Raw genomic sequence first — 13,872 nt, forward strand, 5'->3', positions numbered from 1 at the left:
TCTACAATCCCTTTCACGCTTTATTATCCATACTAACACAGACACACACACACACACACACACACACACACACACACACACAGTGGGACTTTTTCTTTGTTGCCATTTCATGTAGAGATTTGTAAGAAAACAGGGGACAAGTTTCATGAATGCAGAATTATTTCAGACCCTCAACCACTATAAATTTTGGTGAAGTTACATTCCCAGACATTTAAAGTGGGAAACAAACAAACGACCCACAGAAATAGTGGTATAGCCATCACTGTGGGAAGAATACTTGGGCTAAATTCATTTTGGTTTTAAAGATTGTGACATCAAGGCTGTTTGGACCTGGGCACCCTGAGAAAGAAGATTCCTACCAAGAAGGACTCCTGCTGGCTAAATAGACTCAAATTTATGAGACAGACCAGTGCAGCCATTGCTATGGAAGGAGGAGGGGAGGGGTGCTCACCAGGAGAGCACTTTAAGGAGAAGACTGCACTGAACTGTCTGCCTGCACTGTGTTCCTGCATCTGAGCCAGTCCTTAGAAAAGAGTCCCGAGAATATATTTTAATCTTTAAGACTGAGGCTTTCCCCATTCAATCGGAACTGTGCACTTCTATCCTTATCAGCATTTTCACTAACAAATCAGAGCAGCTCCATTCTGACCAATCAGGACACTGCTTTTTGGAGCAATGAAACTTTGAGGACTTGGAGTCCTTCTTTGCATAAGGATGGACCAATCAGAGACCAGGGGTGGGGACTTCTTTCTAAGCCAGCTTCCTTCTGGCTCTGGGAGCACACTTTCTCTTTCCACTCAAGGTTGTTTCCTGGAGAAACAGGAAGAGGGAGATGGGAATGGAGCAGGTGGAGCAGACCAGAGCAGAGCAGAGCAGAGCTGGCTAGCCAGAGGGGGCCACCTTGCCACCTGCTGCTTCATGCTACTAACTGAGCTGTATCACAATTGAACTGTTTGCACTGAATAAAGTTTCCTTCTTCACTGCACCCTAAATTGGGGATTCCTGGTGGCATTGCACTGGCACCAATGACCATCAGCTGACAGGACTGTTTTATCTTATACTCGAGGTCCCTCCCCACCCCACAAAACAAAAACAAAAACACAGGAAAAGAAAAGCATTTTGGAGCATACAGATGAGATTCAGAGGGGCTAGTTTGCCCTGTAAAAGGTGATACATTATGTCATCTCAGTGATTCACACTTAGGCAAGAACTAGGCCATCAGGTCCTTGCCAGACATCTGAGTTCGCCCAGACTCAAAAAGTTGCTCATCTCCTGAGTAATCCCCCTTCATCTAGGATTCTACTGCCAGTGCCCAGACTCCTGCTGTGCTGGCCCTGCTGCCCCACCTATTCCTTCTGCAGCTCTGCCACAGCACCCTGCCTCAGCCCCACCCTTCTCTCCCCCTAAACCCCACCCCTTTCCTCCTCCTGCAGGCCAATAGCTGCACCAACCTCAGGGATGTGTTTGCACTGCAGGCATCAATAGATCCTGAGCCCCTCCCAGGCTGCACCCATCTCAGGGACTATATAAGGGGGGTATTTGAGGCTGCAGCATCTTCAGATCCACAGCCCCTCCCAGGAGCAGCCAGCAAAGGGTGAGATCTGGGCACCAGGCCCATTAGGGAAGTGGGACTGAACCAGTGGGGCTCCCAGGGCTGGGATCTGCCAGCTGCCTACTTCTGGCTCCGCCCTGGCCATCAGTGGTCTGGGCACCTATAGCCCCTGCCCTTTCCCTGGGATGGCTGCCTGCACCCCTGGGATTGCTACCTACACTGCTCATCTGAGTGGGAGCAACACTGGAAAAAACCTCCACCCAACACCCTAATGCGAGGGGGGCAGGGGGCGAGAGGGCCAGCTGGCCTGTGATGGACTGGACTAGTCCTTTGGCCTGAAGCCAGAACCAAGCCTGAGATCATAATATTTTTATTCCTTTCTCAACTCCTTGCCTCCCTGAGCAGTTTGTGACAGTTTTTAGGCAGCCCAGGGGGGTATAGCTTTTCAATGCTGAAGACGAAGGGAGGAAGGGAGGGAGAGAGGGAAAGATCGAGAGGAGGCGAATGTGATACTAGAGGTTACTTTCCAGTAACAACAGTGATAATTCAATGTATTACTGACAGGGGAGCAGCTGGCACCACTGTTATTCTTCCTTGCCCATCGCTGTGGAAACAAGCTCTGAGAGGAGGCAGGATTGGTAAGCAGGCTTCTGAGCTGAGGTGGAGGGCCAGTCACCTGCACCTGAGGGGTGGGTGTCAGAGAGGATGCTTGTCCCCTGCTGCTGGTGGGCTGCACCCCGACCCTAAGGCCTGTGCTGGGTTTTCAAACTCTCACATCCTACACTAACCTCAGGACTTGGGACACTTCACCTCTCTAAACGTTAGCAACTGAATCTTGAAAATGAGGAAAATCTACCACTGTGCTGAAATTTGCTTTAATGCAGTGTAGGTAGCTATGATTTTCTAATAGAAAATTATCATTTCAGGTAAAGGGTGGGAAGTGTGTGTGCTCCCCAAGTGAGTAGAAAAGGCCCAGTGCTGGCTGCTGAGTCTGCAAGTCAGAGCCCTCTTAGCTCCCTGGGTCCTGGCCCTGGGTCGCTGATGGATCCTTGTCCAGTTCCCACCTGTGTGCTCATGAGACAGTGCTCTTGCCTTCCTGAGAAAAGAAAAGGAAGTACAAGTTTCTGGGTGTTTCAGGGTGAGGGAGCCATGGAGAAATGTCATTGCCATATTTGCTGGTGTGCTAGGCCTCTGTCCTGTGTTGTAGCCTCACCATGGAGCCGCTGAGCTTGGCCAACACCCGGTTCGCAGTGGACCTCTTCCGCACCCTGAAGGACAACAACCCCTCTGGGAACATCTTCATCTCCCCCATGAGCATTTCCTCAGCGCTGGCCATGGTCTTTCTGGGGGCCAGAGGCACTACCGAGGCACAGATGTCCAAGGTCAGCAGGAACTAACAAAAGGAGTCTGGGTTCCCTGCAAGTCCCTCCTAAAAAGCTGTGCCTTTGAGCTCTTACAGGGAGTTTTAAACACTGTGCTTGTGTGTTCCACAACTACACACGATGAGGTCAGGCTTTCAGAAAAGCCCCAAGAGCAGTTCATTTATATGCAGGCTTTCACTCATGATTGAGTTTTTACTGAGCACATACTATATGTCAAGAACTGCTTTTTGTTTGGCTGAGGATACAGCAGTGAAGAAAGCTATGAGAGCCCTAATTCTCTTGCCATCTGCAAATCTTTGAAGTCATCTCCTCTCACTTCAGATTTTCCAGTTTTTGCTTTACATGTTATCCACTACTCATTAATAGATATCTGCTATGTAATATTACCTTTCAGCACAAAATAACACAGGGAATGGAGGAAGTTGGCGTTGTTGCCTTTTTGAGGGAACAGGAGATCATGCGGTTATATTATGGAGACCTAGTCATGTGCCTGGAACAAGTGCCTGTGTGGGTAGGGGGGCCTGAAGCAGAGGAAAAAAGTGAGGTGTGGTGGCTGCAGGGACAGGGCCAAGCCCTGGGTGGTATGGCAGGTCCCTGTTACAGGGAGAAGAAGCAGTAATGCCTGGCCTTCCACCTGGCCTTCATGGGTGTGGGGCCCACCACTGTGCTGTGTGGTCTTTGCTGAATTCTGAGAGGGAACTCCCGCTCTCCTTGACATAAGGGAAAGTTTACAAGGTGCCAGTAACTGGGGAAGGTCCTGCTTTGGATTAAAGTTTATCCATCAGTTCTAGCTGCAAATATTTTATTTGCACACTAGAGCCCGGTGCACAAAACTCGTGCACTGGGGGTTCAGGGGTGAGGTTTGTCCCTCAGCCCAGCCTGCATCCTCTCCAATCAGGGACCCCTCAGGGAATGTCCAAATCCTGGGTTAGGCCCCTTCCACAGGGAAAATCCCTCTTACATTCGGTGACTGCTGCCTCCCTATTGCTAGCCTTTCTTCCTGCCTGATTTCCTCTAACAGCTTCAGCCTCCCAGACTTTTTGATTCCTGACTGCTTCCCAGCCAGCCTGATTGCCCCCCCTCCCCCGCATGCCTTCCCCTGTGGGCTCAATCACCCTTCACTGCCCTCCTGCTCAGGCCTGGTCTCTCCCCAACTGCCCTCCCCTGCTGACCTGGTCACCCCTAATTCCCCTCCCCTGCCAGTCGTATCATTCTCAACTTCCCTACCCTGCTGGCCAGTACGCCCCCTATTACCCTCCCTTGCAGGCCATCTTGTGACAACATGGGCATAACAATCTTGTGACTACTTGGGTGTGGCCATCTTGTGACCACATGGGGGCAGGCATCTTGTGCGAGGACATGATGGTCAATTTTCATACTACCTTTGTATTATATTGAATTTTATGAAAATCCAATGGTCTTTACAGCTGCAGACATGAAAGCATTTTTCTATTTCAAAACCCACTTTTAATTTTATCCCCTGGTAAGAATAGTTAGTAGCTTCCTGAAGGGTAAAGTCAGCTTCTATTTTGACGTTGATCAGGGGACTGTATTACCTCAGCAGAAAGTCGTTTTAAGTTTTCCCCTGTTTTTCTATTAAAGGAGATCTATCATAGCACCTGTGCAAACATTCCATATCTTGGTGTGTAAGTGGACTTTCTACATTGTGTAGGTTTATTCTTTTTGTGTTGAAATAAGGATTTAGGAGTTATTTATAAGTTACTGATGCTGATAGTATGATTTAAAAAACCCCTCAATTCTGTAATATCTTTGTGCTTCCACATAGGGGATGATTCTTAATTTTACTGTTAATTTCTGAGAACTTTCAGTAAAACTCCATTTGATACAGAATTTATATATGAATATACCAGTTATGATTTTTTCTGGAGAAAAAGCTGACTTAGATAAATATTTTACCTATTAACCACTTAAATTCATGGGACTATAATTATAAAAATGGTATAAAAAGAGCTTGTAATGTAATTATGTCTCAAAAAGCTATAAATTTTAGATTCTCTATTCTTTTGTTCTCCAATGAAAGTTTAATAAAGTATTGGGCTGGGGATTATTGATAATTAATAATAAAAGCATTAAATTATTTGATAGAAGCAAACGTCAAGGAATCCGTTTCAAAATAAACGACTATAGAAGGAATGTTTTCTCTATTTTAGACTCTTCACTTCGATGCAGTTAAGGAGATTCATTCAAGTTTTCAGAGTCTGAATGCTGATATCAACAAGAGTGGAGCTCCCTATATTCTGAAACTAGCTAATAGGTTATATGGAGAGAAAACCTATGAGTTCCTCCCTGTGAGTACTTTACCTTCACATGCTAAAACTCACGAAACAGTGCAGACATTTTCCAGCACAGTCAAGTCACAGATGTCAGTTTTTATTTATATACATTCCGAAATAAAATACAGAATTTTAACATATGGCAGTATCCCCATTAAAGATTTGATTTCATTTATAATCTTCACAGGAAAAGACTGACCCTGGCTGTGTTACTAAAGCAAGAGTAAATTCCATAATTCACTTCCAAGAACAACCAGTGTACACTTATTTATGTAAATGTTAGCCAAAGATCAGAAAAGAATTGGTAAATTTTATGTGACACCAAAACTACTGAACTGTACACTTAAAATGATTAAGATGGTAAATTTAGTGTTATTTGTTTTTTACCATAATGCAAAAAGTATAAGGGTTAGAATTTTTCTGTTACAATGAAATATATGTCTGTTATGACAATTTCTACTGCTTTTGAGGATTTTAGAAAACCATCTCTGTATGTAGTAGGACTTATTTGTGTTTTGGGTTTATTTTACCATCTTTGTCTTTAACAGGAGTTTTTAGCTTCAACCCAGGAAATGTATGGTGCTGAACTGGCCAGTGTAGATTTTCAGCGAGCCTCTGAAGATGCAAGAAAGGTGATAAATGAGTGGGTCAAAGGGCAGACTGAAGGTGAGAGAGTGGGCCGAATGTAGGCATTCATTACACACTGGCCGTTCTTTTCCCCCTTCCACTTTCCCAGCCTGCAGATGATTCCCTGCCCTTTTCCTCTGCCCTCACCCTCTTACTGGGGCTAAACTCTGCCAGTGCCCAGTGCCAGACAGCTCTTTTCTTTTTAGAATATATTTTATTGATTTTTTACAGAGAGGAAGGGAGAGGGATAGAGAGGTAGAAACATTGATGAGACAGAAACATCGATCAGCTGCCTCCTGCACTACCTCCTACTGGGGATGTGCCCCCAACCAAGGTACATATCCTTGACGGGAATCAAACCTGGGACCTTTCAGTCTGCAGGCAGATGCTCTATCCACTGAGCCAAACCAGTTAGGGAATCCCAGACAGCTTTTAAATGTGGAAATTCCTCAAAGTGGACACTTCAAAAGACTTTCACTGAAGTAGCTAAATATCTCCCCCATAAATTCACAAAGCCACATTTTAAAATTAAAAGTAACATTGAATGTAGGATAAAAAAGATAAAGCTTTGAGGAAAATCCATCCTGGCCCCGATTATGGAAAAGAATCCTATATAATAAAAGTCTAATATGCTAAGTGTCAGGTAATCTGGTCGGTTGTCTGTTCAAACAATCAGAGGGCAATATACTAATGATATGCTAAGGCAACTCAACCGCTTGCTATGACGTGCACTGTTCACCAGGGGGAAGACTGTCAACGGGTCAACCAGTCGCTATGATGTGCACTGACCACCAGTGGATAGACACTCCGACCAGTAGGTTAGCTTGCTCCTGGGGTCTGGCCAATCGGGACTGAGTGAGATGGGCCAGACATGTCCTTGCACCCTCTCACAGTCCCTTCCCAGCTGGCCAACCTCCGGCATCACTCCTGGCCACAATCATGCACCTGTGGGGGCCCTTCCCCTGGCCCACACCCTCTCACAAATCTGGGACCACTCAGAGAATGTCAGAGAGCCACTTTAGGCCAGACCCTGCTCAACCCAGGAGCTTCCCCTTGGTGGTTCGTGCACTTCAACAGGGGGAATGCCACTCAGCCAGAAGCCGGGCTCACAGCTGGCAAGCACAGCAGTGGTAGCGGGAGCCTTTCCCGCCTCATCAGCAGTGCTAGGGATGATGACTTAGGCCTGTTCCCCACCGAAGGTCAGTGGTCTCTAAGCCACCAGTCAGACATAACCCGAGGGCTCTCAGACTACGAGAGGGTGCAGGCCAGGCTGAGGGCCCCCTACCCCCCACCAAGTGCACAAATTTCATGCACTGGACCTCTAGTCTATAATAATAAAAGCATAATATGTAATTAGACTGGACACCTTCTAGAAGACCTTCAGGATGAAGCTGTGGTGGCGGAGGCTGAGCCCCTGGCACAAATGTAATGCATCGGGCCTCTAATATTCTCATACTTGTGACACAAACTGCTGTGGCCATAAGTATTTTGGCAAATGTCTTGTCCAAGCTGTCAGGGATGGCTCCATCTCATCTGTTTCTCCACCACCACTCTCTCTAACCTTGTCTAGGTCTGAAACAAGGCACCTACCCAACACCTGTCTCCCATCCAAGGCATTCTTCATGGCCATGCCGCAGTCACATGGGAACTTCTGTTCAGAAAACTAACTGTCCTAGCCTTCAGATATCTGTTAAAATATTTTCTATGGGAGCAGCTTCCACTTGGAGGCTTTGAAGAAGTGACTTATTTAACAACTAGAAGTCCGGGTATGAAATAGGTGCGTGGGGTAGGGTCCCTCAGCCTGGCCTGTACCATCTTCAATCCAGGACCCCTCGGGGGATATCCAACTGCTGATTTAGGCCAGATCCCTGCAGCATTCGGATATCCTTCTTGCAATCCGGGACTACTGTCTCCTAACTGCTGACCTGCCTGCTGGCCTGATCGCCCTAACTACTGTTCCCTGCCGCATAATCTCCCTAACTGCTCTCCCCTGCTGGCCTGATCCCATTAACTGCTCTGCCCTGCTGGCCTAATCCTTCTAACTGCTCTGCCCTGCTGGCCTGATCCTCCTAACTCTTCTCCCCTGCTGGCAAAATCCCCCTAAATTCTCTCCCCTGCCATCCTGAGCCCACTAACTGCTCTCCCCTTTTTTCCTGATCGCCTAACTGCTCTCCTCTGCTTGCCTGATCACAACTAACTGCCTCTGCCTCAGCCCGGCCACCATGGTTTTGTAGCAAAGAACGTCCGCAAGGTCATCTGGAAGATATTCGGTCTAATTAGCTTATTACCCTTTTATTAGTATAGAACATTTTCATGAAAAAAAATTTTTATGCCGGCCAAAGAATAGCCATTCACAAAAGAAGTCTCATTGTTTCTCATGCAATGCAGAAAAGATTGTCCTGTTTTTAGCTTTTAAACCCTTTAGTTGGTTTATTTATAATCAAAACATACTGGTAGGGCTTCCCTAACTTAACACATTAATGGGTATTAAATAAAAAGTATGAATTTGTGTTGCATTTAAATGCAGTTCAAGAATAGGATACAAATATGTGAATTTAAAAAAAAACAAAACTTACCTTATTTCTTTAGGGAAAATTCCAGAATTGTTGGCTGCAGGCATGGTTGATAATATGACCAAACTTGTGCTAGTTAATGCCATCTATTTCCAAGGAAACTGGCAGGAGAAATTCAGTAAAACAGCCACAACCAATACACTGTTCAGATTGAATAAGGTAAGGTGATGTAATTATAAAATTGCTCCTTGCTCTAAGAGAATGCAGATAATAATGTGAGTGACTTGGTTTTTTCAACTGTTCAGAAAGACACAAAAACAGTGAAAATGATGTATCAGAAGAGCACATTTCCATTTGGCTACATCGAGGACCGTAAGTGCCGGGTGCTGGAGCTGCCTTACCAAGGCTGGGACCTCAGCATGGTCATCCTGCTGCCAGATGACATCGAGGATGAGGACACAGGTCTGAGGAAGGTAACGGCTCCCACGTTCATGCTTCATGTTTCCTTCTAACAGATCGGTTCAGAGAGTGTGTAAGTTGTGTGGTAGTAGGTCATTAATGTTTGCTACTCTGAAGCCCTAAGATTAACTTTGCAGGGACTGTCAGTGAATAGTTGTGGTGGGTACATAAGAGTCTATATTAAATTTAACATGTCAGTGGCAGCTCACAGGAATTTTCTTAAATAAACTTTAGAAGAAAGTGCAGTAAAATTAGAATTGTTTTATTGAAACAAATTTATTAAAATTAAAAATCTCAAAACATTTATACTGGGTAGTTTCACCTTGTACAATGAGATCCCATTATTACACTGCTCCTTCTCATCACAATTCATATAGATTGTGAATTAAATTTCTCACAGCTACGTGGTAGAAAAGACCTATATGACACACTAGCTTGAACGTTAAGCCTATTTACTCAAAGGAACTTTGGTTAAAGCCAAAGACATTTCTTTTCAGGCTAGGACTAGGCAAAACTGTGAAGATTATTGTTTTCTTTAGTGTCTCCAGCCTGCTGTGGGGTTTATCTCTACCCTCTCCCTAACCAAACTTGTTATCAGGAAGAGGTCCAATATTAATTATTGACATGTATAAAGTATGTAATAAAATCAGTATGTTCCTTCTTTTAATTGTATTTTCATATTTGTCTCTTCTCTGATTATAAAGAGAAATTCTCTTGCCTCATAAAAGAGATAATTTGCATCAGTAGAACAAGGGGAATGATGAGTCCATTCTAGTCCAATAATAGTAGTAATATGGTAATGATAATAGCTGACAATCTTGTGGCTCTTACTAGTACTGTGTGCCAAGTGCTTTGCATACATTAAGTCATTTAATGCTCACAACAATGCTGTAAGGTAGATACTATTATTAACCCTCTCCCAATTTTAGATGAGGAACTTGTCCCTTTTCTTTTTTTAACCACAAGCTAAATCTATTAGAGATTACTTCAGCACAGTGAGTTCACAGATAACCACAGTGATCAGTAGGGTTCAGAATAGAAGAAATAGAAGAAAACTTTTGAGTTTTACCTTGCATCAATCAACCAGTTAAAGCTTTAACAGCCATTATGGCCTATCACAGTAATCCAGGTTGGTAGGGGTTTAAGAAAGCCTGGGTGGGTGTATGGTTGGGTGGATGGGTGGGTAGTTGAAGCCTCTGATATCCAAAGTCCCTGTTACTTGGGCACTAGATGGCTTGGACCACAGCTCTGTTCTATTCTCACCAATTGCTGGAAAGAAATGAAATCCTCCAAATGGAATCTATTTTGGCACAAAACATGAAGGAAACTGATTAGGAACTGATAAGATGAATCAATTCATGTAAATAATGTGTATTGCCTTGCTTACGTGGAAGAGTTCTCACTTCTTCTTTTGCCCTTTCTCATTTCAGATGGAAGAACAATTGACCCTGGAAAAACTGCATGAGTGGACCAAACCTGAGAATCTGCGTTCCATTCAAGTCAACGTCCACCTGCCCAGGTTCAAGGTGGAAGAGAGCTACAACCTCAACTCTCACCTGAAAAGCCTGGGTATAGAGGATCTCTTTGATAGCACGGCTGATCTGTCTGGCATGTCAAGAGCCAGAGATCTTTTTATATCAAAAATTATCCACAAGTCGTTTGTGGATGTTAATGAGGAGGGCACAGAGGCAACAGCGGCTACCCTAGAAGAAATTAGAGTGACTTGTGCGCGTATGCCAAAAACTGAAAATTTTGTGGCCGACCATCCATTCATTTTTTTCATTCGACACAATCCCTCAACTAACATCCTGTTCTTAGGCAGACTTTCTTCCCCTTAGAAACCCAAGGTCGAGCTCAGAGCTGTATCACTGGCCCTTTCAAAAATATATGAAAATTATATATCTTCTACAATAAATCTACCACCCCCCAAAAATCTGTAACTTCCTTTGTAATGCCCACTCTGTTGGCTGCTTACACCCATTAACTTTGGCATAGGTATCTGTTTTCCTTTCTTTATATTGAAAAATTGAGTGATTGCTTTTGAATGCACCAAGCAGATATGTAGACTCTTGACAGTGTAGTAAACGAAGAAACTGCTCTACTCTATTGAAAGCCATGAGAAAAATTACAGTACTGTAATTTGTTTCACAGATAGACTTCTGGAAGCTATGATAGAGAGACAGTCATTGTTGAAGGGAGGCTTAAAAACAGACATTCAAGTGAAATATAGGAGAGCAGCCCAATTAAGGGTTGGATTATGAAGATAAATTTGACTTGGCCCGTGTTTCTGACCCTTTGTTTCACAGGATTAGTATTCTATTATAGTTCCTCTGACTTCAAACAATTAAAGAGCTTATTATCCTTTATCTACCTGGTTTGTAGTTTGTTTGAGATCACAAGGAGTGAAGAAGTAAGTGTCTTACCTTAAAAGATGCCATGAAACTACAAAAGAGAAGTGAAGTAGGAGAGACTGTTAAGCTAGGTGGGGGTGCAAAGATCACACTGTTACCAGCTTCTTGTGTGTTTTCTGATAAAAGCTCTTGATTTCCATCATCTAGTTCAGATACTGATAGCAATGGGATGGCTTTATGCAATGCTGGATGGGGGAGGGGCTCTGTGATCAATATAAACCTTAGTCAAATGCACTCCTTGGAATGGGGCTGGAAATGCTGCATTTTCTTGCTCCCACAAAGCTGGTGGGCTGGCTAATAACGTTTCCTAAGATTCTGCTAGCCAGACTGATCTCAGTCCTCTTCTTGTTTCTATCTGATCTCAGAAAAGACAGGACTAATGGGGTTCTTGGACTGACAATACTGACATCCATGATGATAGTCAGTGACTCCATGAAAGAAAAGGAAGATTTTAGCAAATCTGTTGGCAAGCTTTCCTTCCTTTTTTCCTTTAATATGCTTACTGGCAGCTTCAATTTTGAAGGTTCTCTTATGTATAGGAAAAACAAAAAAAGCAAGTCATTGCATTATTTAATAGTTCTCTTAGGGATCTTATGCTAAAATCTACACAGTGATTTAGAGTAAATTGTGCTAATCAGGTAGAAAGCAAACTGCAGGGCCCCATGCTACTCTGCTCAAATCCTTTTTATATATAAGGGTGCAGGCTCATGGACTACAAATAAATTGAAACAAGTAGTAAATTTCAGAGCAGAAACTAGAATTCAATAAATATTTTACTTGGAGAACATCTAATTCTTTACTGCAATGTGAACTAGGTAACTCAGACCTTTTAACACAACCAAAAAACCAAACCAAGCAACCCTGAGCCCAAAGGCAAGGGAGCTGCCATGATTATGAAGTACTCAGCAATCCTGGGTAAATTGGTGACTATGGAAACTGGGGCCACGTTTACCCTGGGGTCATTTCCCAATCCAACTGAGGTAATAGGGCATGAAGCATCCATTTTGATGATGTTCACGGTCAGGCAGGCAGAATTTTGGGCTGTCAATTATGGGGGCCCAATTGTGACCCTGTGATTTCACATGGCAACATTAGAACTACACTCTAGGAATATGAGTGCAGCAGCTCAGAATGCAGCCCTGATGTAAGTCCTTGGACAATCCCCCCAATTCCAGTCCCTGCGATTGGATTACATCTATTCTGGTTTGCTACTATCCAGAGGCCTATGGAAGAAGCAAACGAAAATCATCCCAGGGGAAGATCACCCATAAACCTCAAATCCTACATAATAAAAGTCAAATATGCAAATTGTCCCCTCAAGAGGTAGTTCAGGACTGAGAGTTCAACAGGGAGACCAGGATTTTGACCGCTCACTATGGTGTGTGCTTACCACCAGGGGGCGGCATGGAACATGGTGGGCATTGGCCATGTGGTGCTGGCAGCAGGCAGCAGTGGAGGGGCTGCTGCCCCAATGGGCTCCAACTCGAGAAAGAGCTTGACCATGGTGGGAGGGTAGAGCAGTGAGTGGGCAGCACCAGTCCAAGGCTGGTGTGACCAGTTGAGATGGGGAACAAAGGGGCGCTGCCCAGCTCCAAAGTGCTGAGGGTGAAAGGCCAAATAGCAATATTAAAGTATTTCTTCTAATTATTTCCCTTTCAATGTGCACGAATCTGTGCACCAGGCCACTAGTTATTTTCATAGTCAGCTTTTCTAAGTACCCTGTTTTGCACATAATCAAAGATAAGTCGGATGGGTGAGTAGCTATGACAACATGAAAAAAAATCAGCACGAAAAAACAGTTAATGCAAATAAGTACAGGGGCTCTAAATATTGCAATTAACACACACAAATTATAAAACAACACTTTTTTAACAGATTGATAAAAAACAAAGGTTAACCATCTCAGCAGATAACTAAAAATTTTAAAGATACTGCATTTTTGAGTAAAAATGAAATAGAGCCCAGCCAGGTATGGCTCAGTGGTTGAGCACTGACCTATGAACCAGGAGGTCATGGTTCGATTCCCAGTCAGGGCACATGCCTGGGTTATGGGCTCGACCCCTTGTTGAGGGTGTGCAGAAGGCAGCCAATCAATGATTCTCTCTCATCATTGATGTTTCTATTTCTCTCTCCCTTTCCCACTCTCTCTGAAATTATTTTAAAAATATTTCTTTAAAAAAGATCAGAAATAAAATTGAACTATATAACTCAAAAATATAATACAGGAAAAACTAAATAGATAAATTTATCAAAAATTTAAATAGAAAAAAGTGAATCGTCAGACCAGAAAAATTACCCATAATTTCTTCTAGAAAAGACAACTATAATGAATAAAGCCTAGAAAGACAAAAGAATGGAAAATATAAAAGGAATGATAAGAATAATTAAAATAGTCGGTAAGAAGATGTTTAACAGGAAAAGAGTCAAGAGACAATATGGCGCAGAATAGTATATAAAGATCTAACATTCAAAATGTGTATTCTAAAACTTATTTGTTAAAACATCAATTCACAGATTTTAGAAATCCTACTCAACCACTAAGCAGAATACTGCAAAGAAATCCATCTCTACTCACATTCCACTGAAACTACAGAAAACCAAAGAGATGATCATGAAAGATATAAAAAGACAAAG

At 43.5% G+C, this 13,872-nt stretch overlaps 1 protein-coding gene across 1 annotated transcript; it reads left to right on the forward strand.

Moving 5' to 3' along the window:
• Nucleotides 1-1,525: 1,525 nt before the first annotated feature.
• LOC139001975 (leukocyte elastase inhibitor-like) lies at nucleotides 1,526-11,163 on the forward strand. The gene is made up of 8 exons (XM_070403457.1): nucleotides 1,526-1,594; nucleotides 2,117-2,190; nucleotides 2,760-2,934; nucleotides 5,106-5,243; nucleotides 5,777-5,894; nucleotides 8,445-8,587; nucleotides 8,674-8,841; nucleotides 10,258-11,163. The coding sequence occupies exons 3-8, from the start codon at nucleotides 2,767-2,769 to the stop codon at nucleotides 10,663-10,665; spliced, it is 1,143 nt and encodes a 380-aa protein (XP_070259558.1). The 5' UTR covers nucleotides 1,526-1,594; nucleotides 2,117-2,190; nucleotides 2,760-2,766; the 3' UTR covers nucleotides 10,666-11,163.
• Nucleotides 11,164-13,872: the final 2,709 nt, after the last annotated feature.

Source organism: Myotis yumanensis, unplaced genomic scaffold (genome assembly GCF_028538775.1).
Source record: "Myotis yumanensis isolate MYYU_CA2020_CCGP unplaced genomic scaffold, mMyoYum1.0.hap1 SCAF_2, whole genome shotgun sequence".
Taxonomy (NCBI): domain Eukaryota; kingdom Metazoa; phylum Chordata; class Mammalia; order Chiroptera; family Vespertilionidae; genus Myotis; species Myotis yumanensis.